This window comes from Xenia sp. Carnegie-2017, unplaced genomic scaffold (genome assembly GCF_021976095.1).
Source record: "Xenia sp. Carnegie-2017 unplaced genomic scaffold, XeniaSp_v1 HiC_scaffold_23, whole genome shotgun sequence".
Lineage (NCBI taxonomy): Eukaryota > Metazoa > Cnidaria > Anthozoa > Malacalcyonacea > Xeniidae > Xenia > Xenia sp. Carnegie-2017.
The window spans coordinates 9985234-10010857 of NW_025813486.1; the positions used below are offsets into that span (position 1 = coordinate 9985234).

Genomic DNA, 25624 nt, shown 5'->3' on the forward strand with positions numbered 1-25624 from the left:
TTTACAGTTGTCACAATTAAAATTGCGTCACCTACAGATAATTTTCAATGTTTGGTGGGTGACAAAACATCAAGAAATATCTGTAGGCTCTTAGCCAATCAGAATCAAGACTGTACCAACATTTTATATTAAATTAGATTATAATTACTCATTCAATAATCATTACATTGCTGGTAATATCCTCAAAGTAAGATAATATCTTTTCAATAGTTTCTTCACAATGGAGAACTCGTATGTAGTAGTAATCATTAGACAATGTGTTGACTAAATTATTAAATGTATGTTATCCAACTATAATCAATAAATAATTTGCCTTAGATCGATTTGTTCAAATGTGTATTTATTAAACCCATTTAAACTCTTACATTCTTTTTTATATAAAAGAAAGGCAAGGAATTTCTAAGTTTCTATTTTCTTGCTTCACAAAGAATAAATAGAGTATAATAGTCAAAACATTTATAACAAGTTATGTATCATTTATGTAACATTTCTCCGCCTTTTATAAGTTTTTATTTCTTGTTGACTGAATCACGACGTTCATTATCGACCGTAATTGACCGTGTTCTCATTAATATTAATGATTGATCACATTTTATGCTAAGCATGTTACTGCTCGCGATCAAAGAACAGAAAGCTTATTGAATTTGGTAAGTCTTTTCTTTTTTCATTTCACATACATGAAAATAGCATGAGGATGCGGTTGCACCGAAATTGAAAACAACTTTATACTTTAATTTCATCCCTATATGCATCGGATAGAAACACTTAATGCTTCTCATGGAGTTCCTGTTTGTCCTACTTTGTCAATGTCGGCTTTAGTAATGCTAAAATATGTTTTATAGCTAAAAGATATAAAATCAATTTTCTAGTAATTCCAATAGCCTAAAGCATTGTTATACTTTGTAAAAGAGTAACAACGGTTGCAGGAAACGTCTGATGATTCTCTGGATTCATTAATATTATACACTATTAAAAATATCAAGGAAAGACTGTTCACTTTGATTAACGAGAAGAAAACTAAACTTATTCTCCTTAAAAAAATAACCAAACTCCATAGTCAACGTTTTAATCAAATATTCTTTAAAGAACCTTGTTTATTCTGGAAATCCTCGATAAACGAGGTATGTTTTGTGTTTTTAATTACTTTTGAAAGGCAATATCTACGTGAAATGACAAAAGCGTTCATGCTCGAGGAACTGTCGTTTCATGTTTGTAGATGTAGATCTTCCAAGATGTAGATCTTCCAGGTTAGTAGAGTCCTGAGAAGGATGTTGTTGATGTTGACTGACGTTTCGACAACCTTAGCAGCAGTCATCTCCAGAGTTATAATGAGTTGTCGTTAGTTGAGTTGTTTTTTTTCCTTGATGTTCGTTAGTTAAGTATCTTGTCATTATTAAATTCACACGAATTTACGCCTGCATCTTATATTATCATCTCTTTAGGAGTGTTGTCAGGCTCATTTTTTGATATGAAGAAGCCCTAATTCAATGCACTTGTTTATTCTTGTTTGTTTGATGTGATTAGTATAATGGTTTCTGAAATGTGTTGGGACATTGATTTCAAGTAATGGATATTAGTTTTTACAAACAATTAGTTTGTCCTCAATGTCCTTTCTTTGAATTTAGATTTGCTCAACGTTCAAATTGGCCGTGGAAGCACAGAAGAACTTTTTCCAAATATTGACGGTAAGCTGAGGGAAACCAACCGAAAGAAGTATCGATACTCGACGATGAAGTTTGTTAATTTTTTCTCAATGAATTAATGAATTAATTGATTAATTATTTAATTCATATAATTTAATTGATTTTAATAGATTAATAATTAATAATTTTAATAATTACTTAATTATTTATTATTGATATTTGTTACTAAAACAATCTCAATTTGCATTTGTGATGTATATTATGAAAAAACCCACAATTTTGGCAGACATTATAAACTAAACGGTATGGTAGTATACATATAAGCAGCATGCATGGTTAAGCATTGCTTCAAGAACGAACTCTCAACTTCTCATCAACAAGGCTGACAGAGATCACTTTCGGAGACAAAACGATTGCATTGTTATAACGTTTTGCTCATTGTTATAAAAGATTATTAAATTTACTGAAGGATTCTCTTCTTTTCGCGCTTTTTCTGAAGTATTTCCTACCTTTGGTATTTGTATTTAACAGCATAGATAACTGTAAAACACTCAAGCAGTTGTGCAAATCGACTTTCTTGCCATAATACGCCTTTATATTGAAAGCAATTTTTCATTTTTTTAGAAAATGCTGTTGTGTCGTCATCATTTGTAAGAAAGCCGTTTTTCAATGACGTCATGGATGTTTCCGAAAATGTAGAAGTGTCTAATCTGTCATTTTCTGCTGTTGGCAAATCTACATTTAGTAAATGTTAATTGAATTGCTATCGTAAAGCAACTAAAGTAACTTGTTTTGACAGTCACGACAAATTTATTGGCTCATATGTATAATTATAAAGAAAATTTCAAAATCTGTTAAATTGTATTTTTGTCTCACTTGCATTTACGCCTCCTTCGGTATCATTGCTGCTGAATCAAGTAAATTCTAAATGTCAGCTGAATTCAAAGACGACCAATTTTTTTGACACACCCTGTAATTTTTAATAGCTGATTGTTTTATTCGAACATCATCGCTTGTTGAGATTATTTTCCGGATACGATAAACTCGTGAGCTTTATTCGGACATATAAAATGGTTAGTGCTACTCTGCTCTTGACTTTTAAATGCAAAGTTCGATAATGAAACAAAGGAAACCACAAAATATCGAATGCTAGAACTATCTTATGTGATAATGTTCCGTTACGTCCTGTAAATTTGTCATTATAGCGGTCAATCCATACGTCAATATGCACTCCGACATTTTCATCACATGCAGTGATATTGTCATTACAGTGACACGTTGCCTTATTAGCTATGTGGATCTTTCGTTACGCAGATTTTGGGTCATATTGTTTTTTTCATGTGGCTCTCATTGTATGATAACTAATATGAAGTATTATCCCACAGTTAAAATACATACCCGACACTGACACAGACTCAAATTTTTGCGAGTAGGCAACGTAATCAATACATGTGCAAATGATTTTCTACAATTTTATTGCACATATATTGTAACTGCGACAGGAGATGGTTTTCGCCTTTGTGCTGTTTGAAGGAATGCAGAAAGCACGTCACGTGCCACTTTATCTTCACAAAATTATATGTAATATATTTTTTATTGAAATGACTAATTGATAGCGTTGTAATTAGTGAGTTGATAGTAAGCTAGTTAATTTAGAGATTCAAGGAATATCTGAAAACAAATAGCTATTTTCAAAATGCTCCAAAGAATTGATGTGGTTTGATTATTTTGATGAAGCATGTGCAAGAAAACGAGAGGTTTAGAGTAAGTCGAAATATAGAAGGATTTGAATTTTACAAGAGCAAATGATTTATTTTTTATTATTATATAAACCGATGTGCCAACCGCACAAATTTGAAACAATTATTCATTTTGTCATTGAATAATTTCTTTTTTCTAAAATGACGTTTTAAATTGAAAATAATTTCAGAAATTGAAATTTTTAATATCATTTTCTTATGTTAGATATGTAACAACATATTCTATTATATGTTATTTGATACTAGCAAAATAGGGAGACGTGCTTCCTATGAGTAGCATCATAAAGATGCGCCTGTCAGCCTGAATGGCAATGTGATGAAATTTCCGTGCCAGGTTTTGCATTAAAAAATCTCTTTAATTTCTTTATTAAGACTGTAAGAAAACATAAACAACTACAATTATCTAAATGGTGATGAATTATATGTAATAATACGTTACTGGTCATACAGTTTCAACGAATTGCGACACTGATCAAACGTTTTGCAACTGGTTTATGACCATTTTCATTAAATGCTACTCCTGCGTAATTTTTGATGAGCTTGCAGAACGGAAATATGGCGATACGGTGTCGCCACACCAATGGTCGCACCTCTTATAACAGGAGCCTGTGTAGCCAGAGACCATTAAACCTTTGTAAAATGATGTATTACAAACCAGTAATTGATATTTGTATGACGATGAAGCGACACCTTTAGCAGTCCAAAGTCCAAACGCATTTGCGTTTTTGTCATAACTGTCGTTAATGGTTATCTTCGTTGATACGTCTCTGGTAAACGCTGCTTTGGCAGTGGATTTTTCATCAACAAACATCACACTATTAAACTGTACAAATCAATTGATGTAATGAAAAATGCTGGACTATAGTTGTTCTAATTTATGATATTATGATAGTTGTTCTGATTAAGTTGTTCTGATTTTGCTTGTCAATGAGGCAATGGAGGGACTATTCTTATTTGTAGCTATACCAGAATTCCTTCTAAACAAAGGCATATAAATTATTCTGACCGAGTTACTTTTATGTTAAAAACCTACTGGAATATGATTACAATCAGCTCTGTATCCAAGACGTGGAGTACTTTTCAATTCATTCTTTAAATTAACAAAATTGTCAGTTTTATAACACATGGTCCAGCCACCTCCAAATGAGTCCATATCACAGTAAACTTTAAATGCGCTCTGTCCTTTTGGAGCAATCAAATATTCTCCACTTCCATGGCGTGAACCTTTTTGTAAAATGTCGAGACAACTTTCACCTGAAAATTATACTCTAAGTTAGTCAGTATTTTGACCTTATGTCAGGCACAATTAGCGATATTAGTTGACATCGTTTAGCTGTGTCCAAACATATCTTTAAAAAGTATGTTAAAATATGTAACTTATTGCAATAAATGTTTAAAAGCAGTGTAATGTCATCATCAGACAATATTTTATTGATTGCGTTTTTTTTACAGAATTCACCAAATGTGAAATCATGGACGGAGAAAATTGGGTAACATTGTATGTGTGTGTGTGTTGAGAGGTGGAGAGGCTAATAATCCGTAGAAAGCAATGCATTTTAATGGGACTTAATAATTGAGATCATGAATATATGAATATGGCCTACCACTCAAATTATAGATCTGACTAAGTGGTTAAAAAATGCACCACAAGTAAATATCGGTAAAAAAGATAGAAGTGCAATTATGTACAAAATATTTATCCTTTAACATTTTTTTGAAAACCTACTATCCGATATTATCAAGTTTAATCATAATGACAAAGAGTTCATTTCAAATTGTTTTATCCTTCCTCAAGTTCGAGCATATATATAGAAATTGTTTTATCCAAGCGATTTTATAACATTAAAACATATTTAACCTAAGAATCGGTAGCACAAAATATAAGTAAAAGAATTGAAATGCTGAATTTCATCATCATGTGCAGTATGCTTGCCAGACTTTCAATATCAAAACAATTTCGTTCAAATATCGCATAGAAAAGCTATAGGAGAAGCGAAAGAATTTCAGGACTAAACACACAAAACTCGAAAGAATGACTTCAAAAGTACATTTCTAAATAATATAATTGTCCAAGTAACTGAGTCACTGCAGCTAAGCTGCTTAACCAATGAAAAACATTCGGTTAATGTAGTCCGTGCTAAACATATAATGCATACAAACTCAATTATTAGACTAAATCGTGTAATTTTGGTCTATATTCTTTGTATTTTATGCTGGTGTACTTCATGTAAATTACTTCACTGATGTGACCATGATTGAGAAACACAAAGACATTAAGTGAAAAAAAAAGAAAGTTAATTTTTTTGGAATTTTCAGATCTGTAGAACCCTTTTAGCAAAGTATTATGAATACCTTTCGGTGAACCTTTAGGGAGTGTAACTGCCGGCTTCCAGAATCCTTTATCGCATATTTGAAGAGTAACTCTATACATTCTGTTTTGACTTGCCAAGCATCTGTCGGCTGCCGTGTACAGACTTGATTTCTGTTAATATAAATGTAAAATTCAGGTAAAGTGCGCTATGTCCTTGTAAATCAAACAGTCATCAAAATCACTGAATGTTTTCAAAATTTAATGTATGATTAATCTATTGCAATGAAATTCGTTGAATAAACTTTTTTTCAGTAATTTATAAAATATAAGCCTAGGTACTACATTTCAAACCACAAAATCTATGTAACAAACAATAAGTTCTTTACAAGAGATCACTAATACACGATTAAAATAGATGCCAACATAAAATAGATAAATTACTTTATTGTACTTACTGCGTTTACGTTAACAATGTTATTTATCATCATCACTATTGTTGTTACCAGAATCACCGTTGAAACCATTTTTGTCTTTGCTATTAATACTTTCAGTATTTCTTTTTCTTACTTGAGTCCACCCTGGAAGAAAGGTTCAGTATGTGTGCTCTGCGATGAAAAGTCTTATTTTTACGTTGCAAATTATAATCTATCAACTGTTTCCTTCAGCCATTTTCCGCCAATCTTATTGGTCCCTTAATTTATCTTTTATGAATTTTTATGAAACTGGCTATGTCGTGGCTCACAAAGTGACTTATTAGCATAAATATACTCGTTTTATTTGATTAAATTATCATATCTTGTTTACTTTAAAATTTCCTTCAGCACTTTTTTCAAAACTGTCTGAACTTGGCAATTTAAACGTTCATTTATGCCATGTATATAACAATTGTCACATGATGTTTACACGTGCGTCTTACACGTGACAAATCATCTGAACAATTGTGTATTTTCTCATAGAGCTTCGTCATGAGACCATCAGGCCCAAAGCACTTCCTTCGTTATAAGAGAAAGAGATCCGAGGATAGTGAAAATTTCACACAGCAAATTTGTCTTTCTTTAATATACTATTGTCGATTACGCATTTGTTTTGGTTGAGTTCATCAAAGTTTTTTATATATGTAAAAGAATAACGATATATCGTTTGTTTGAATATACTCACAATGCAGATTTTCTCAATTTCAGGCCAACGTTACTCTATTCTAGGAATTAAAAGTTATATCGAATTCTGATCTAATAAAGATAAATTATACGCAAAAAAATTACTGCGGTGTAGCTGGCGACCCCTCCCCCCCCCCCACCTTTCGATGATGAGTGATGCAATATATTTTGGTTCAAAACTCACAAATACTAATTTCAGTCGGTTATTTGCGCTTCAACATGATGGATTAATGAAGTCACTATGGTTAATTTAAAGTGTTTAATCAAACAGAACCAAAGTTTGAGCTACAAATAACAAAGCGTTAGGAGTTTAAAATGAAATAGAAAGCACTCAAGTAGCCTGCAAGGAGATAACGTATAAAAGCAATGACATAGTTTACACAACTGAACAAGTTTCAAACTCACAAAATCAGTGCTTAGTCAAATACGAGCTACAACTAAATATGTATAGCAACTTTCTCCTTAGCACGTTAGCACAAAGCAGTTATGCTTCCGCCGGTTCTCTATGGGACTGTATACTATCTAAAGCTAGCGCGCAGTCAAACAACACTCTCAATTGTCATCAATTTAATTTTCTATTCAAAGTTGTACATCAATTCCAATTCATGCTCCTTACTCGTTCACAGGCATCAGCAAAAGACAATGCCGTCTTAATTTGACCCTTCTAAAATACTCAATAATCATAAGTTCCTTTTTCCGCTTTAACAATAAGTTCCTAGTCTCACATAACAATCATGATTTATTTACATAATTTCTGACACAATTTGTTGAGCAGCAATAAACAGCTGACTGAATATAGATAATACTAGTACCTAGTTTTTAATATCGTTGTTTGATACATCTCAACGAATTGCAACACTGATCAGGCGTTTTACTCAACAGTCTTGTTGCTCAACTAAGTTATATTAAAATTATTATGATTTACTTTTAAGTGCGTATCAACTTCCTAGTATATGATAGCAATCAGCACGATAGCCAAGACTTGGGGTGGTCTTCAATTCTTCTTTTTATGTCAACGAAACCATCAGTTGCGTAATACACGGTCAAACCACCTGCAATACGCTCTGTCCTTTTGGAGCAATCGATTATTCTTCGCTTTCATGACTCAAATCTTTTAGTAAAATGTTGAGACAACTTTTACCTGAAAATCAAATATTGCATATTGATTTTTCCTTTCCATGTCAGAAATGTCTTTTGTTTGCTGGCGTCATTCTACGTCTTATTGAAGCAAAATATACATTGAAAAGCAATTTAGCAGAGCCATTTCAATATTGCATTAGTACGAAACGTTATCTACTCAAATCTACAAAATTTTACAATCTTTTGGCATTCATTCAAATTGTGACACATGAAGTTTCACATAAAATATTTGAGAATGAAGGAGATTAAAGAACTTTAGTTTGTTTGTAAAAAGATTGATAATTTACCAATTGTGAAAATGTAATCAAGCTATACCAAAGTTTTAGTTGCAGGGTCTGCTTGTACTTTTTATAAACACCAAATGGCTCTATACGAGCGATATATTTGAAGAAGCAATACATGACGAAAGCCATAGATGGCCCTGATAGTTGGGGTAGTGGTCAATATTCATGTTTGCATGTTCTAACACGCAGGAACTTAATACGGTGGGACATGAATATATGAATATATCTCCCATCTCCAGCTATAAGTTAAACTTCTTCATTTTCTCCATAGGGCACATAACAGTAAATTAAGTTTTCAGTGAACATTTTTGTCTTTTCTACGTTGGATTGTATTTGAATAAAAGGTGGATAGCTACCTTCCACTAACAGTTGGAATTATTTGCCAAATTTGCTGCTGTCCGTCAGAATCCTTTCTCGCAAACTTGCAAATTAAATCTTTATGTTTCTCGAAAATGGCTTCAACGGTGATTCGCCAGCGACATTGCAGTCATTGATGTTCAAAAGAAAGCCAACATTTTTTTGAGTTTTATCAGCAGAAATTTACATCCAAAATCGTAAGTAAAGGACAAGTGAAGTGTATGCATGAATGTAATATATCAAAGTCAATTTATGCGAGTGTGTGATGCGACTTATGTCAATATGGCGTATGGTAAGCAGATTGATGCTTCTAAAATTGTTGTTGCCGACGACTTTTAGCTATGATTTCTTTATTGCTTGGGGAATCGTGACCGTTATATGGCAGCGAAATCCTACACTCCTGCAAATATATTTCAATGGACGAAAAATCTGCAGCCATAAGGCGCCATACTATTATTTACTTTATCATTAACAAATGTTTGGGGCTTTTCTGTTTATGATCATTGATCATTTAATCAGTGGACAGTTATACTACATATTGTTTAATCACCTACACATTGATTACATGAGAAGCTGTTTACTATAACCTCTGATATTGAGTCTTCTGATCCATGAAGCTTTTTATTTTGACAATTTGACTGAAATGGTATTAAACCTGAGTATTTCACATACATGAAATGTTGTCCCATGTCACATATTGTCCCCTTTTCTAACTGAACACCTCATGTAGAGATGTAAAGTTGTGTTAATCTACAGCTCATACCAGATTGTTCGCCATAAATTCCAAAGGGCTATTGATGTATGAATAGCATTTTCTATAAAGTAAAAATGTCTTGAAATTTGGCAAAACAGCAAAGTATTTTTCATGATCACTAGGTAATTTTTCTGATGATCATTATAATTTCTAATCTAAATTATTTCAGATTTAAACGAGCTTTGATCATATGAAGAGATATTTATCATAACCAGTAACCATGACACATGAACCAATTTTAACATTCATGTAATTATATAATTAAAGACATGTTGGTTACATTCTGTTTGTATTCGCCAATACAATGCTACTAGTGATTGCTATATAGCACACCTTGCATATACTTACAGGAGATAATAGTCTAGTGAAATGCCTAATAAACATTTATGGCATTAAGCTGTCCTTAACTGCAAATTTTCACTCTGATAATTTATGCTTAATCTTTGGCAGAAAAAAATTTTGAGTTTTTTCTCAAAAAGTGAATTTGCTGGCACTGATGTGGAGATTGGTAAAGGGTTACAATAAACTTGCATGTTTTGAAGTCTGAGCTTTTCTACATCTATGAACTGTCACTTGTAGTACCAAATTTCTAACTTAGGTCATTACATAGAGGTTTGAATGGGGGTCTCTAGGGGGGTCCATGCCTGACAACGTGGTAGAAATTTTTAAAGACTGTATCTGCTTTTGAATAGCATTATTGTAAAATAAATTTTACGTTCCTAGACATGCTAATGAGCCATATATTTGGCATGATAATGAGCCTAAATATTTGGCAAAACATTCAAGTATTGTTCACTTCATTTTTTTTTTTTTGAAAATAACGTAAGCAAAATGTGTTGTTTTTACGCAAAAACGATGCCCACAAAATACATTTTGTATTGCTCTAAAACGCTGAAAATGGCATTTTCAAGGCTCTGAAATTCAAAATTTCTCAGAGGAGAATGCCTCAGACCCCCCCAGATGCGGAGCGGCTCCAACGTTTTATGACTGATGTTTGAAAAATCCTAGATCCGCCCCTGTTTGAATGCTTTCATGATATAGTTCTAACTATTGTCAATAAAACAGAGGGACGAAAAATTTGCTATGTAATTATCGAAATTTATGTTGTATACATTTAGTACAACCATATATACATAGAGATCAATGAAACGGAATTCGGTCAGACCGTCAGAACATTATATATTGTTGCACAAATAAAAACCGTTGAAAGCGACCTTCGAAAAGCGTCGGCTGCGTCATGTAATATACTCTTAGTTTTTCAATATAGAAAACACAAAACAAATCTATTATCGTCGACGACCACGGAACAATCTAGAATAATGTATATATAAGTTGATGTTTTATTATTTAATTGAAAGTATTTTTGGTCATCTTGTAATATCGACCAGACATAAAGACGATAAGAAAAGAATTTTTGTATATAAAACAAAGCATGTTGAGGTGCATATATTCATTTATCAACACGAACTTGCACCTTTTCTTTGTTCGAATTACCATATTAATTTATACTAGGAAGTTCCTTCAGTAATTTCAACAATGCTAAGCAAACACTGTTATTGAAGCGTTGATTCCTGTTATAGATACTCGTGGTCAGATAATTCCATAACTTTCAACACGTGCGGTTTCACATGTAACATTCATGTAAAAAACCCTGCATTTATGTCGCAATCTCTTGCAAACACTGCAAAAAGCTTTGCTTTCTCCACAAAAGATGTGTAAGCCTACTAACAATTAAGTTCGTTCGTACGTAGGTTCATTTTTGGTTTGATAAAAAAATGCCTGCGACGATTCTGCGTTTGAGTTTCAACAGATGAGTTTAAAATTTGCAGCCCTTAATTTAACAAGCGGAGATAAACAGAAGACAATCACTTCTTTAAGTTTAAGGCTCAATTGCCTTTTTTTCCCATGTAAAATTCCACGTCTTAGCAAAAGGTGGCTGTATTTCTCATTGAGTGCACGTAAAAGCACATTGTAAATTGCTAAATGTTTAAAAGCGAATCATAAATCTGTGTTCCTAAACAACTTGTGCTAAATACGATCAAATCAATTTCGCTGAAAGCACTTACGCGTTATTTTATCATGAATAGCACTTTCATCAATTTATTTATGGAGATTTATAGCTAGTTGTTTTTCAAAGCAGCCTATGATAATGATATAATAATACTTAAAGATTTGTTGAGATGTAAACACTAGACGATTTATCTTAAAATTTGCATGACAGCATGAGTCCACTAAACACGTCACTGACAATTAATCGCTCAAAATATATCAATATTTCGACATGGAAAAACGCTGCAACATTTTCAGTTTTTGCGAATCGTTCATTAAGCAAATCATCACATAGAATCTCATCTGAGAAGGAAATTGCAAATAAGTCCATTGTAAAGTCAATGTTAATGAATGGATTGTTTGTAAACCTTAACTCTGGAGTTTTGGTGACGAAACAACATGTACGTCATGAGACATATCAGGACGAAATATGCAAAACATTGTTAGCAGACACCACAGTATAGAAACAAACAGTAGTCTCACTCTACTGTTCAACTTGGTGCTGTATATTTGATTGATTAGCCTACTTACTGCGGCAAGTCACCGAAGCGTTCCTATTGGTCCCAAAACACTACTTACTGGCTGCCACTATGCTAATCACATGCGTAATACTTTATGCACTACACAAAAATTTCTATAGAGTGATACTACAGTATGTTCCTGTACTCTGACGGACACCTTAGACGCTGACCAAAACCCTAACCTTATTGCTAACCAAAAACGACCTTTTGTGGTGCTAAACCGCAGACTAGCACTTTGTTCCAGTGCGAAAAACAAGAATCCTTCAACTATGCATTGTTTTTTTACTTGCCCAACCTTTATCAAGTGAAATCATTATTATTTTTGACAATAGCACTTTCATATTACGGCCAACACATGACAAATGAGGCGAAAGCTAAGAAAGTCACAAGAAAGATGTTGTTAATTCGCAAGGGAACATTTGTATGGATTCGTTTACTGTGAAAACCCGAGAACTACTCAAACAGTTTAGATTTTGTATTATATATCATTTTTATTAGTGATAGTAAAAATATTGATATATATAAATATCACAGTTTTACTCACAAAATCCGTGCTGAATTCTTTGTAATCACTATATACACGCCAAACCTGTGCAATTATTGTAAAGGAATGACAAAATCAGCAATTTAACGTGGCTTGCCTGTAAATTCTTAATTTCGTTGTCAAAATTGTGCATATTTTGCTTTTTATTGAAAAGAAAATTTTGGACATGGATAGTTTTACAATAATTTCATCAACCAAATACATTGAAATTGCATGCAAGTCCGCACCGCTGTAAATAGTGAGGTATAAATACGTTGCTGAAAGTTAGCGGATGGCAACGCCCACATGAAAGAAATATAACAAATTTGTTTAGCATTGACGTAGCAAATTCATCAATTCGGGGGGGGAGGTACCATCAATTCATGTATGTGCATGTCTTAATCAGTTGAAAATAATGGTTTCAAGGACACGTAATACGGCAGAACATCCATGTACGAATATGTTCTCCCCTTCCTTCATATCAAAACTAAAGAGTAAATTGCTTGGGAGAATTTTCTGTTAGACCTTACGTACTTTGTGTTAAATGTATCAGGAAGCACAAAGATTAATCATTTTAATGCTTATCGTTGTCGTATGGAGTAAATAGATCTAGACGTTTGTTTACGCTTTGCAAAGTGTTGCATTATCATTATTCACATGTATTTTCACATGTGTGTCACGTGAGAGCCATATGCGTTTGAAGTTTTCCATGATTATCTGTTTTAATCTTACGCTTCAAAAGACAATTTACCTGCTAAGCATTGTGAAAAGTGATGAAGGAAATTTCAAAGATTAATCATCATAACCAGTTGAACACAGAATACGTGCAAGTTCATGTTATTGCATAAAAGTGTATGTCACGACATGCATGTTTTTCAAAACTCATGAATGATAAGTTTAGAGACCATCAGACCAATAAGATTTACATGGCACAAAGATTATTTATTTGGGGGGTGCATATTCATATATTCCGTTGTGCCCTACTGATTTCTTTTGAAAGTGAATTGATTTTTAAAAAAAATCAGTAGGGCACAACTGAACATATGAATATACACACCCAAATTGATGTTCTGGTTAGGCTTCTGCTCATGTGGCAATAAACAAACAATAAACAATGTGTTATGTAAGAGAAATCAATGCTTTTTGATTTCAGATATAATATTTTCAACGAGATTTGAATGTAGTTCTGTTCAATAGTAGATCCATGGTTGCACCAATTAGTTCTTGGATCAAATCAGAAATTTTCATCCAGGAAGATGATCATAGTATTTTGAATTTTGCTCTTTTGCTCTCCAAGTTCAAGACATTTTCTTTATAAGTTTTCAATAGATTTATCAGAATATCATTACCTTATAACCCCAAAGTCAATCCTCCGAAAATAACTAAAAAAACTAGATACCTTTTTATTTTTATTCACGATATATTTCCAGTTGACTTCAGTCTTAAGGGCAAGCAAACTTTTTCCCACTCCTTTTTGGGCATTTTAACTAGGAGCTTCGCAATATTGACAGTCGTACTAAAGAAATAAAAGAACGTCGATTATGTCGTTATGTCGATTACCGTTTGATGTTTATTTCTATTATAGCCAAAATAATATTTGACAAAATATACGTTAATTTACCGTACATATTTCTCATTTTAATGTATCTGTCTATTTCAAAAATCCTGAAGGATTATTTTCAATTGAAAACATTATGCTTCGGTATCGTGGTTGTTATCACTGGTTGTCATTAGTATAAGCGTCAATAGAAATCTGGATTCCAGAGGGTGCAAAAATTAAAAATATTTCTTATGGGAGAAGTTTTGACAACCAAACTCTGCCATTACCGCCATGTTTTTGACAACAGGGTCCAGGTCCCTTGCTCCATCTAGTTAATATCATTGAAGTAAATGTATCTGGAACGCTAACTCCTACAGTTTTGTCCCATGATTGGCTGAAGCCAAAATACATTTAAGGTTTTTCAAACTCCTTCCCCAGAAATAATGGGTGTTTTTTTGGCGGATGATGTTTGTTTTGCTTCTTGGCGGTAGAAGATTGTGAAAAAATGATTTGGTGTCGGGTTTTTTCTCACATCTTGAATTTACACAGAACTTTCAATAACACAGAAAAAGCAGTAAAAAACGTGCTGTTTTTCAGAACGTCGATGCGTATTGTCATGTTTTCCCACAATTTTTTAATATGTCTTGTTAACTATAGAAATATCAAATTTGATTATTATACTTCTGATAGCAATTGCTTTTAGGTCTTATATTTGGGGTGTTCGTGCTAAAATTATGTAGTCAAAACAGAAACAATTTTAGTAAAAATATTTTGTAAAGGGCTGAGTCTACCTAAAAAAATAGCTTCAACATTGGCCTTAACTTCCATGGAGATAATATAGAAAGAGAATGCTTCTAGCTTCACGTTGAAAGATAGGGTGTATAAGTGCAATTTGCTCCAAAATTCATTATTATCGCGATTCTTTACTATCGGTTATTTTTACGAGTGGGACTGTTCAATATGGCGCCACATATAATTATAGCTGTCTACTTCCGGCTTCAAATTTTTGAAAATTAAAAGAAAGCAATATTACACTCATGGAGTGGCAATGATATTTGCGTAGTTTTTACGCCAAAATTTCGTAATTGAAATGATAATAATTCATCTTTATCGTGCATACATTATAGCTGGCAGGTATTTTATTTCAATTCCACATTATTCGTTAAATAGCTTTTTCTCGTGAAGTGGTAGCCCATGTTACCTCAAACGTCATGTTATGTTGTTTGCCTTCTCATTTATACTTAACACGTAAATTTGTTTCATTTCCGTAAAATGACAACATTTTTATAAAATAATTTCTTTACCTTGGTAACGCATTAGGTGACAACTGTCACCAAATTAACAAAATTCTTTGCAAACGAAAAAGTTTGTGACATGTAGTGAAGCGGCTTCCACATCGAAAACGAAGTGCTTCTAGAATTAGTGTCTAAAGTATTACAAAGTGTAGCAAATAGTTCAGTAATATTGGATATGTTAAGAATACACTCAATTTTTCTTACCAGAACAGCGTTAGAGGTATGCAAGATTAGTTGAATATGAAGGAGCAAGTGAAGCTAACTTATACAAGAGAAGTCAAGGGAAACTGTCCTTGCAGGTTCATGAACAAATAACGCAAGTTCTAGAGAAGATTAAAAGTAATCAAAATGAAACAAAGAGCCATGTAACAGAGTAATTGAGTCGAACATTAACCATGTGGCATGATGTAAATCAAGTGAGACTGAGCGTAGAAGACTCGCAATCCTGGATGAAAGAAACAACAGAAAAGTCGAACCTCCTCACCGGAAAAGTTAAGCTGATCGTGTGTGGAGGACATGATGGAGACACTTGGTTAAATTCCGTCGAATCGTTCGACTGACACATACATGCCTGGCAACGAGAAGCCGAAATGCGTTTGCCCTTTGTGTTATATGCTTGTTAGTGATGGGTCAAACGGTCAGTTCTTGGATCCTGTAGAACGTTGTCATTACAAAAAAAGATTGTCAGTTTCGACCACACACTGACATTTTCTTTTAATTGATAGTTGTTTTTTCGACCCATAAGGAAAGATTTTCTCATTTGCTTCCTGCAATATTGGCTTTTTCTTCAATTTGTTAAAATTCACTTCATCCAAGAGATTTACGCTGGAACCGGTATCTGCCATGACTGACACAGGAGTACCATTTATCTTAAATTTAAATTTCGGCAGCTTTTGTTGCGCCGTCAACGTTGAGAATACATATTCATCTTCCATACTCGATTCGGACGCAATTTCTTGCACCGTATTCACTTGTCGAGGTCTTACTTGATTACGTATTATCTGTCCGTTTCGCTTTGTTGATTCAGCGCGAGAAATTTGATTATTGTCTTGCATCCGCTCTTGGCCTCTTCGATTCTCATGGCAACAAACTTGAAAATGGTTCCACTTTAAACACTGTCAACATTTCTTTCCATAAACCGGGCAATTTGTTTTCCCTGGACGATGTTCACGAGCACAAAATTTGCATTTGAACTTCGATGAATTTTCGGAAGCATTTGAGGTTTTTTCCGTGGGCGTCTGCTTTCTTTTATGCCAAATTCGATTCGTGCTTTCGATGCCTTCTGCTCGTGTTTTTGACATCTCCATTGTTTTTCCCATTTGTAGTAATTTCTCCATCGTTATTTCGGGGTCTGCTAACGCTTTTCTCCGCAATTTTGAAGACAAACCATTTTGTATGATCTGAGTTTTTATCTCTCTTCTTTCTTCATGAAATTCGCAGGATTTAGCCAATTGTTTCAATCTCGTATAGTACGCGGATATGTTTTCTCCTGGGAGTTGTTTCGCTTGACGAAACTTATAAACTTCGAATTCTATATTCTTCTGTGGAGTGAAGTAATTTCGTAACGCTTTCTCCGCTTTTCTAAATACATCTTCTTCTCTATCTGGCTCGTCAATTTCTAAAGTTTCGAATATCACATTAACTTCTTTACTGAGATAGTGCAGGAGCATCGCCTTCTTTCTTGCGGCGTTTGTAATGTTCATTACCAACAACAAATTCTCCAATCTTGATACGTTATTTTCCCTAAGCTTTTTAAGGTCTGGTTCTTCTAAGTTGAACGTCGGGAAGCTAGGCAAAGCTGTCATGTCTTTGTCGCCAGATTTAATATTGTGAGATTTCTCCCTGCTATTGCTTAGTCATGTTACTTTTATACAGATCTTTACTTAATTATAATATACGTAGTATAACGTACGAAATACTAATAATTTACATAATAACTATACTGCACATATCTTTTACGATTGAGAGATGGAAGACTTTCATATTGTTCTGTTTTCAAATCATACATCAGGACATCTTCTAATACTTCACCTGCATCATTAATACCTCCAATCAAGATTGCCTTATCTCCATACCTTACAAGAGCCATGTTACTAACAGCATACGGAAGTGATTTGAGGTTTTGGGATGTGTCATATTTCAGATTGTAAGAAAAAACACTGTCTTCAATGTCTTCATTTTGGTTCGATAACCTTCCATCAAAAACCAAAACCTGATCATCGATGTTAAACGAGCCATGACAGTATCGTCGCTGTAGCATAAATGTCAAAAAGTATGTTTTGTGCGGATTTTTTACTGAAATGGCTTGCTGAAATGGATTGCTGAGACTAATTAGAAAAGTTACAAATAATGCATCAGCACACGATTCACACGATGAAGATAAATCATCTTCTGATTTTCTCGCAGGAAAATTTGACATCATAGTATGTGGAGTGGAAAATGAATATGGCAGTTTAGAGTCCGTAGAGTCATTTTACATTAATGAAAATACTTGGAAAGAAGAGAAAAATATGACAGAGAAACGTTGTGGTGCTGCTGCGTTTGTTCATGATGGAAATATCTTTGTAACCGGTGGTCAAATGGGAAGAAATGTCCTAATAGTGTGGAAAGTCTGAATGTTGAACGTTCTGAGTGGATAAAGACTGAAATTAAAATGCCAAAACCATGCAAAGGGCATAAAGTAATTTATTGGAATGACAAAATTGTTATGACCGGTGGACTGAACAGAATGAGACCTCCAGAAGTATCGAAGGAGATTCAAGCCATTTCAGTAAAAAATCCGTACAAAACATACTTTTTGACATTTATGCCATAGCGACGATACTGTCATGGCTCGCTTATCATCGATGATCAAGTTTTGGTTTTTGATGGAAGGACATCGAACCAAAATGAAGACATTGAAGACAGTGTTTTTTCTTACAATCTGACTTATGACGCATCCCAAAACCTCAACTCACTTCCGTATGCTGTTAGTAACATGGCTATTGTAAGGTATGGAGATAAGGCAATCTTGATTGGAGGTATTAATGTAAAAGGTGGAACATTAGATGTTGTCCTCAAGTATGACTTGAAAACAGAAGAATGTGAAAGACTTCCACATCTCAATCATAAAAGATATGGATGCGCAGCTGTTATCGATGAAAATATTATTGTTGTAGTTGGCGGAAAGAATGAGGAAGAGTATCTTGATTCTGTTGAATATCTAGATCTAAGAGAGAAAGTGTGGAAAGAACTACCTCCAATGAAGAACAAACGATTTCTACCAACTGCATCACTGTTACCCACAGTTTGACGTATAATCATGACTTTTTACATGGCAAGTAAAGCATTTAACAATTAAAAATTATTGGATGAGGTTGAGCATGACATCAAGAACTTTTCAGACAGAGGTCAATGTTATCTATAAAAGCGAAGTTGAGGCGGATAAAGTCGACCATGGCCTGAATTATTCTTGATATCATGCGAAACCTGAATTCAGTAATTGTTTTATTATGCAATTAATAATGCCGAAGCTTTCCTACTATTTTGCACTAAAGCCATAAAGTTTTCAGTGCTTCAACACTAGATAATTTTTGCTGTTTTCTTTCGTCTTTTCTCAGTAAATACTTGGCGAAAACTCTCCTGACTGACATTGTAACCCTTTCGGTGTTTTTTACTTCTTTAAAACGAAAACAGTTGGTGAAACGTTTTGCAAATCTCGAGAAAATTTTGCAAATATACCTTTTGTGTTTACAGTTGTCACAATTAAAATTACGTCAGCTACAGATAATTTTCAATGTTTAGTGGGTGGTAAAACATCAAGAATTATGTGTAGGCTCTTAGCCAATCACAATCAAGACTGCACCAACATTTTATATTAAATTAGATTATAATTACTCATTCAATAATTATCACACTCGTGGTAGTATACTCAAAGTAAGATAAGATCTTTTCAGTAATTTCTTCACAATGGAGAACTCGTATGTAGTAGTAATCATTAAACAATGTGTTGACTAAATTATTAAGTGTATGTTATCCAACTAAATTCAATAAATAATTTGCCTTAGATCGATTTGTTCAAATGTGTATTTATTAAAACCATTTAAGCTTTTACATTCTTTTTTATATAAAAGAAAGTCAAGGAATTTCTAAATTTCTATGTTTTTGTTTCATGAATAATAAATAAAATATTATAATCATAACATTTATAACAAGATATGTATCATTTATGTGACATTTCTCTGCCCTTTATACGTTTTTATTTCTTGTTGACTGAATCACGACGTTCATTATCGACCATAATTGATAATTAATCATAATTAATATTAATGATTGATTAGATTTTATGCTAAGCATGTCGCTGCTGGCGATCAAAGAATAATAAACTTGTTGAATTTGGTAAGTCTCTCTTTTCATTTCACATACATAAAAATTGCATGAGGATGCGGTTGTACCGAGATTGAAAGCAACTTTAAACTTTAATTTCATCCTTATATGCATCAGATAGAAACACTTAATGTTTCTCGCGGAGTTCCTGTTTGTCGTGCTTTGTTAATTTCATCTTTAGTGACGCTAAAATATGTTTTCTAGCAGAAAGATGTAAAATCTATTTTCTAGTACTTCCAATAGCTTAAAGCATTTTTATACTTAGTAAAAGAGTAACAACGGTTGCAGGAAACGTCTGATGATTCTCTGATTCATTACTATTATACACTATTAAAGATATCAATGAAAGACTGTTCACTTTGATTAACGAGAAGAAAACTAAACTTATCCTCCTTAAAAAAATAGCCAAACTCTATAGTCATCGTTTTATTCAAACATTGTTTAAAGAATCTTTTTTACTCATGAAAGCTTTCCTAAAGCTCGGACAAACGAGGTATGTTTTGTGTTTTTAATTACTTTTCAAAGGCAATATCTACGTGAAATGACAAAAGCGTTCATGTTCGAGGATCTGTCGTAACATGTCTGTGGATGTAGATCGTCCAGGTTTGTATAGTCCTGAGAAGGATGTTGATGTTTGATGACGTTTCGACAAACTTAGCGGAAGTTATCGTGAGAGTTAAGATGAGTTGTCGTTAATTAAGTTGTTCTTTGTCCTTGATGTTAGCTATTACATTAAGAACAAAATTTGTTTTACGTGCTAGGTGATAGAGCCTTTGGTCTTATCAATTATCCAGGTCATATTATATAACGACTTTGTGTTTCTGAAATCTGTTATCGATGTTTTGTATCATAATAAAGACTTCAGTTTACCTAAGGCAAAGTTCAATCATCTTTACCAATTCAATGTACTGAAGAATGGGAATATCGAGCGAAGGGATCGTAGATTACATTGCCTTCCAAGTTGTGTTGCGGTGAGTTAACCTTTTAATTATATTTTGCACATCTCAATTGCATGTACAAAAATTGATTTCAGCGATCATTTCTACAACATCTATTGATCATGGTCAATGATCACAGTACGAAACTGGATGAAATACCGTCATTGTATAACAAGCGCTTTTCATGAAGATTAAATGTATTTACCTATATTGTATTTTTAAAGATATGGTGGATGGACTCCTAAAGTATCTTGTCATTAAATTCACACAAATTTACGCCTGCATCTTATATTATCATGTCTTTAGGAGTGTTGTTAGGTTCATTTTGTGATATGAAGACGCCCTTATTCAATAAACTTGTTTATTCTTGTTTGTTTGATGTTTTTAGGATAATGGCTTCTGGAATGTGTTGGAGATTGATTTCAAGTAATGGATACTAGTTTTTACAAACAATTAGTTTTTCATCAATGCTCTTTCTTTGAATTTAGATTTGCTCAGTGTTCAAATTGGCCGTGGAAGCACAGAAGAACTTTTTCCAAATATTGACGGTAAGCTGAGGGAAGCCAACCAAAGAAGTATCGATACTCTATAATGAAGTTTGTTAATTTTTTCTCAATGAATTATAGAATTAATTAATTATTTAACTCATGTAATTTAATTGATTCTAATAGGTTAATAATCATAATAATTTTTAATAATAAACTAATTATTAATTATTGATTCGTGCTAGTAAAACAATCTCATTTTGCATTTGAGATGTATATTATGAACTTACCCACAATTTTGGCAGACTTTATAAACTAAACTGTATGGTAGTATACATATAAGCAGCAAGCATGGTTAAGCAATGGTGCAAGAACTAAGTCTCAACTTCTTATCATTTACGCTGACAGGGATGAATCATTTTCGGAGACAAAACAATTGCATTGTTGTAAAGTTTTGATGATTGTTAACAAAGATTATTAAATTTACTGAAAGGTTCTATTTTTTTCGCTCATTTTCTGATTTATTTCCCACCTTTGGTATTTGTATTTAACTGCATAGATAACTGTAAAGCACTCAAGCAGTTGTGTAAATGGACTTTTTGCTATAAAACGCCTTTTTTATTGAAAGCATTTTTAGAAAATGTTGTTGTGTTGTTATCATTTGTTAGAGAGCTGTTTGTCAATGACGTCATGGATGTTTCCGGTAATGTAGGAGGGTCTAATCTGTCATTTTTTGCTGTTGTCAAATGTAAGTGTTATTTGAATTGCTATCATGAAGCAAGTAAAATAACTTGTTTTGACAGTCACGACAAATATATTGGCTCACATGTATAGGTATAAAAAAATTTGAAAATCTGTTAAATTGTATTTTCATCCCACTTGCATTAAGCCTCCTTGGGTATCACTGCTGCTGAATGAAGTAAATTCTAAATGTCAATTAAATTCAAAAACGACCAATGTTTTTGACACAACCTGTAGTTTTTAAGAGCTGATTGTTTTATTCCAACAGCATTGCATGTTGGGATTAATTTCCGGATACGATAAACTCGTGGCTTTTTTCGGACATATAAAATGGTTAGTGCCACTCTGCTCTTGACTTTTAAATGCAAAGTTCGATTTTGAAACAAAAGAAACCACAAAATATCGAATGCTAGAATTATTATATGTGATAATGTTCCGTTACGTCCTGTTAATTTGTTATTATAGCGGTTAATATATACGTCATTCTGTACTGTAATCTTTTCATCACATGCAGTGATATTGTAATTAAAATGACACGTCACCTTATTAGCTATGTGGATCTTTCGTTATGCAGACTTTGCGTCATATTGGTTTTTTTATGTGGCTGTCATTGTATGATAACTAATATGACGTATGACCCCACAGTTAAATACATACCCGACACTGGAACAGGCTCAATTTTTGCGGGTAGACAACATAATCAATAGTTTTCTACAATTTTATTGCTTATAGTGTAACTGCGACAGGAGATGGTTTTCGCCTTTGTGCTGTTTGAAGGAATCCAGAAAGCACGTCACGTGCCTCTTTATCTTCACAAAATTATATGAAATATATTGTATATTGATATGACTAATTGATAGCGTTGTAATTAGTGATTTGATAGTAAGCTAGTTAATTTAGAGATTGATGGAATATCTGAAAGCAAATAGCTATTTTCAAAATGCTCCAAAGAATTGATGTGGTTTGATTATTTTGATGAAGCATGTGCATGCAAACAAGAGGTTTAGAGTAAGTCCAAACATAGAAGGATTTTAACTTTACAAGTGCAAATGATTTATTTTTTATTATTATATAAACCTATGTGCCAACCGCAAAAAGTTGAAACAACATAAAAATGCATTGTCAATGGATAATTTGTTTTTTCTAAAATGACATTTTAAATTAAAAATAATTTCCGAAATTTCAATTTTCAAAATCATTTTCATATGTTAGATATGTAACAACGTATTTTATCATATGTTTTTTGATACTAGCAAAACAGGAAGACTTGCTCCTCTGAATAGCATCATAAAGATGCGCCTGTCAGCCTCAATGGCATTGTGATGAAATTTCCATGGCAGGTTTTGCATTGAAAAAATCTCCTTTATTTCTTTACTAAGGCTGTAAGAAAACTAAAACCGCTAAAATTAAAACTAAATGGTGATGAATTATATATACTAATACGTAACTGGTTATACAGTTTTAACGAATAGCAACACAGATTAAGCGTTTTCCCAATGGTTTATGCCCATTTTTATCGAATGCTACTCCGGCGAAAAGTGTTGATGAGCTTGCAGAACGGAAATATGGCGATACAGAGTGCCAACACCAATGGTCGCACTTCTTATAACACGAGTCTGTGTAACCAGATACCATTAAACCTTTGTAAAATGAAGTATAGCAAATCAGAAGCCGATACTTGGATGACGATGAAGCGACACCTTTTGCAGTCTAAAGTAGGAACGCATTTGCTCTTTTATCATAATTATCGTTAATTGTTATCTTCGTTGATTCGTTTTTGGGTAAACGCTGCTTTGGCAGTGGATTTTTCATCGACAAACATCACACTATTAAACTGAAGAAATGAATTGATATAATGAAAAATGCTAGACTATAGTTGTTCTAATTAATGATATTATGATAGTTGTTCTGATTAAGTTGTTCTGATTTTGCTTGCCTATGAGACAATCGAGGGATTGTTCTTATCTGTAGCTTTACAAGAATTCCTTTTAAACAAAGGCATATAAATTATTATGATCGAGTTACTTTTATGTTAAAAACCTACTGGAATATGATTGCAATCAGCTCTGTATCCAAGACGTGGAGTACTTTTCAATTCACTCTTTATGTCAACAAATCCATCAGTTTTATAACACACGGTCCAGCCACCTCCAAATGAGTCCATATCACAGTAAGCTTTAAATGCGCTCTGTCCTTTTGGAGTAATCAGATACTCTCCTCTTCCATGGCTTGAACCTTTTTGTAAAATTTCGAGACAACTTTCACCTCAAAATTATACTATAAGTCAGTATTTTGACCTTATGTCAGGCACAATTAGCGATGTTAGTTGACTCATTTAGCTGCGTCCAAACATATCTTTAAAAAGTATGTTAAAATATGTAACTTACTGCAATAATTGCTTAAAAGCAGTGTAACATCATCATCAGATAATATTTTATTGATTGCATTTGTTTTTCACAGAATTCACCTAATGTGAAATCATGGACGGAGAAAACTGGGTAATATTGTGCGTGTGTTGGGGTTGGGGGTGGGGAGGTTAATAATACGTTGAAAGCAATGCATTTTAAAGGGACATGAGATCACGTATATAAGAATATGGCTTTCCATTCGAATTATAGATCTGACTACGATTATGAGTTAGTTAAAAAATGCACCACATGTAACTATCGGTAAAAAAGATAGAAGTGCAATTATATACAAAATATTTATTTTTTAACAATTTTTTGAAAACCTACTATTCGTTATTATCAAGTTTAATCATAATGACAAAGTGTTCATTGTTTGATCTTTCCTTAAGTTCGAGCATATATATAGAAATTCTTTTATCCAAGTGATTTTATAACATAAATACATACTTAACCTAAGAATCGGTAGCACAAAATATAAATAAAAGATTAGAAATGCTGAATTTTATTATCATGTGCAGTATGCTTGCCTGACTTTCAAAGTCAAAACAATTTTGTTCAAATCTTGCATGGAAAAACCATAAAGGGGGAGGTGGGAGTGGTGAATGAATTTCACGATTAAACACACAAAACTTGAAAGAATGACTTTAAAAGTACATTTCTAAATAATATAACTGTCCCAGTAACTGACTCGATGCAGCTAACCTGCTTAACCAATGAAAAACATTCAGTTGATGTAATCCGTGCTAAACATATAATGCATACAAACTCAATTATTAGACTAAATCGTGTAATTTTCGTCTATATTCTATGTATTTTATGCTGATGTACATCATGTAAATTACTTCACTGAAGTGACCAAGTTTGAGAAACACAAAGACATCAAGTGAAAAAAAAGAAAGTTAATTTTTTTTTAAGTTTACAGACATGTAGAAGCGTTGAATATGTGGCAAAGTATTATGAACACCTTTCAGTGCGCCTTTAGGCAGTTTAACTGCCGGCTTCCAGAATCCTTTATCGCATATTTGAAGGGTAACTCTATTCATTCTGTTTTGACTTGATAAGCATCTGTCGGCTGCAGTGTACAAACTTGATTTCTGTTAATATAAATGTAAAATTCAGGTAGCTATAAAGCGTCATGGCCTTGTAAATTAAACAGTTATCAAAATCACTGAAATAATTCTTTCCAAATTTAATATATGATTAATCTATTATAATAAAATTCGCTTTTTTTTCAGTAATTTATAAATTTTAAACCTAGGTGCTTCATTTCAAACAACAAAATGTATATAACAAACAATGAATTTTTACAAGATATTACTAATACACGATTAAAATAGATGCCAACATAAAATA

At 33.0% G+C, this 25624-nt stretch overlaps 2 protein-coding genes and 2 long non-coding RNA genes across 4 annotated transcripts; 1 reads left to right on the plus strand and 3 right to left on the minus strand.

The window, feature by feature from the left end:
• Positions 1-3567: 3567 nt before the first annotated feature.
• LOC124448617 lies at positions 3568-6317 on the minus strand. Its single transcript, XM_046999576.1, is given in 5 exon segments — positions 3568-3927; positions 3930-4226; positions 4437-4657; positions 5756-5885; positions 6170-6317. Coding segments are annotated over 5 exon segments (789 nt in total). The 5' UTR covers positions 6239-6317; the 3' UTR covers positions 3568-3855.
• Positions 6318-7801: 1484 nt separating this feature from the next.
• On the minus strand, positions 7802-21499 carry LOC124448621. The gene is made up of 3 exons (XR_006949182.1): positions 21413-21499; positions 12198-12203; positions 7802-7813 (listed from the first exon to the last, which is right to left on the minus strand). It is a non-coding gene; the product is annotated as an uncharacterized LOC124448621 (long non-coding RNA).
• LOC124448619 lies at positions 21039-22816 on the plus strand. Its single transcript, XR_006949179.1, has 3 exons — positions 21039-21185; positions 21791-21870; positions 22596-22816. It is a non-coding gene; the product is annotated as an uncharacterized LOC124448619 (long non-coding RNA).
• Positions 22817-23324: 508 nt separating this feature from the next.
• LOC124449072 lies at positions 23325-25314 on the minus strand. Its single transcript, XM_047000015.1, has 3 exons — positions 25236-25314; positions 23908-24098; positions 23325-23573 (listed from the first exon to the last, which is right to left on the minus strand). Exons 1-3 carry the CDS (start codon positions 25312-25314, stop codon positions 23325-23327), a joined length of 519 nt encoding a protein of 172 aa, XP_046855971.1.
• Positions 25315-25624: the final 310 nt, after the last annotated feature.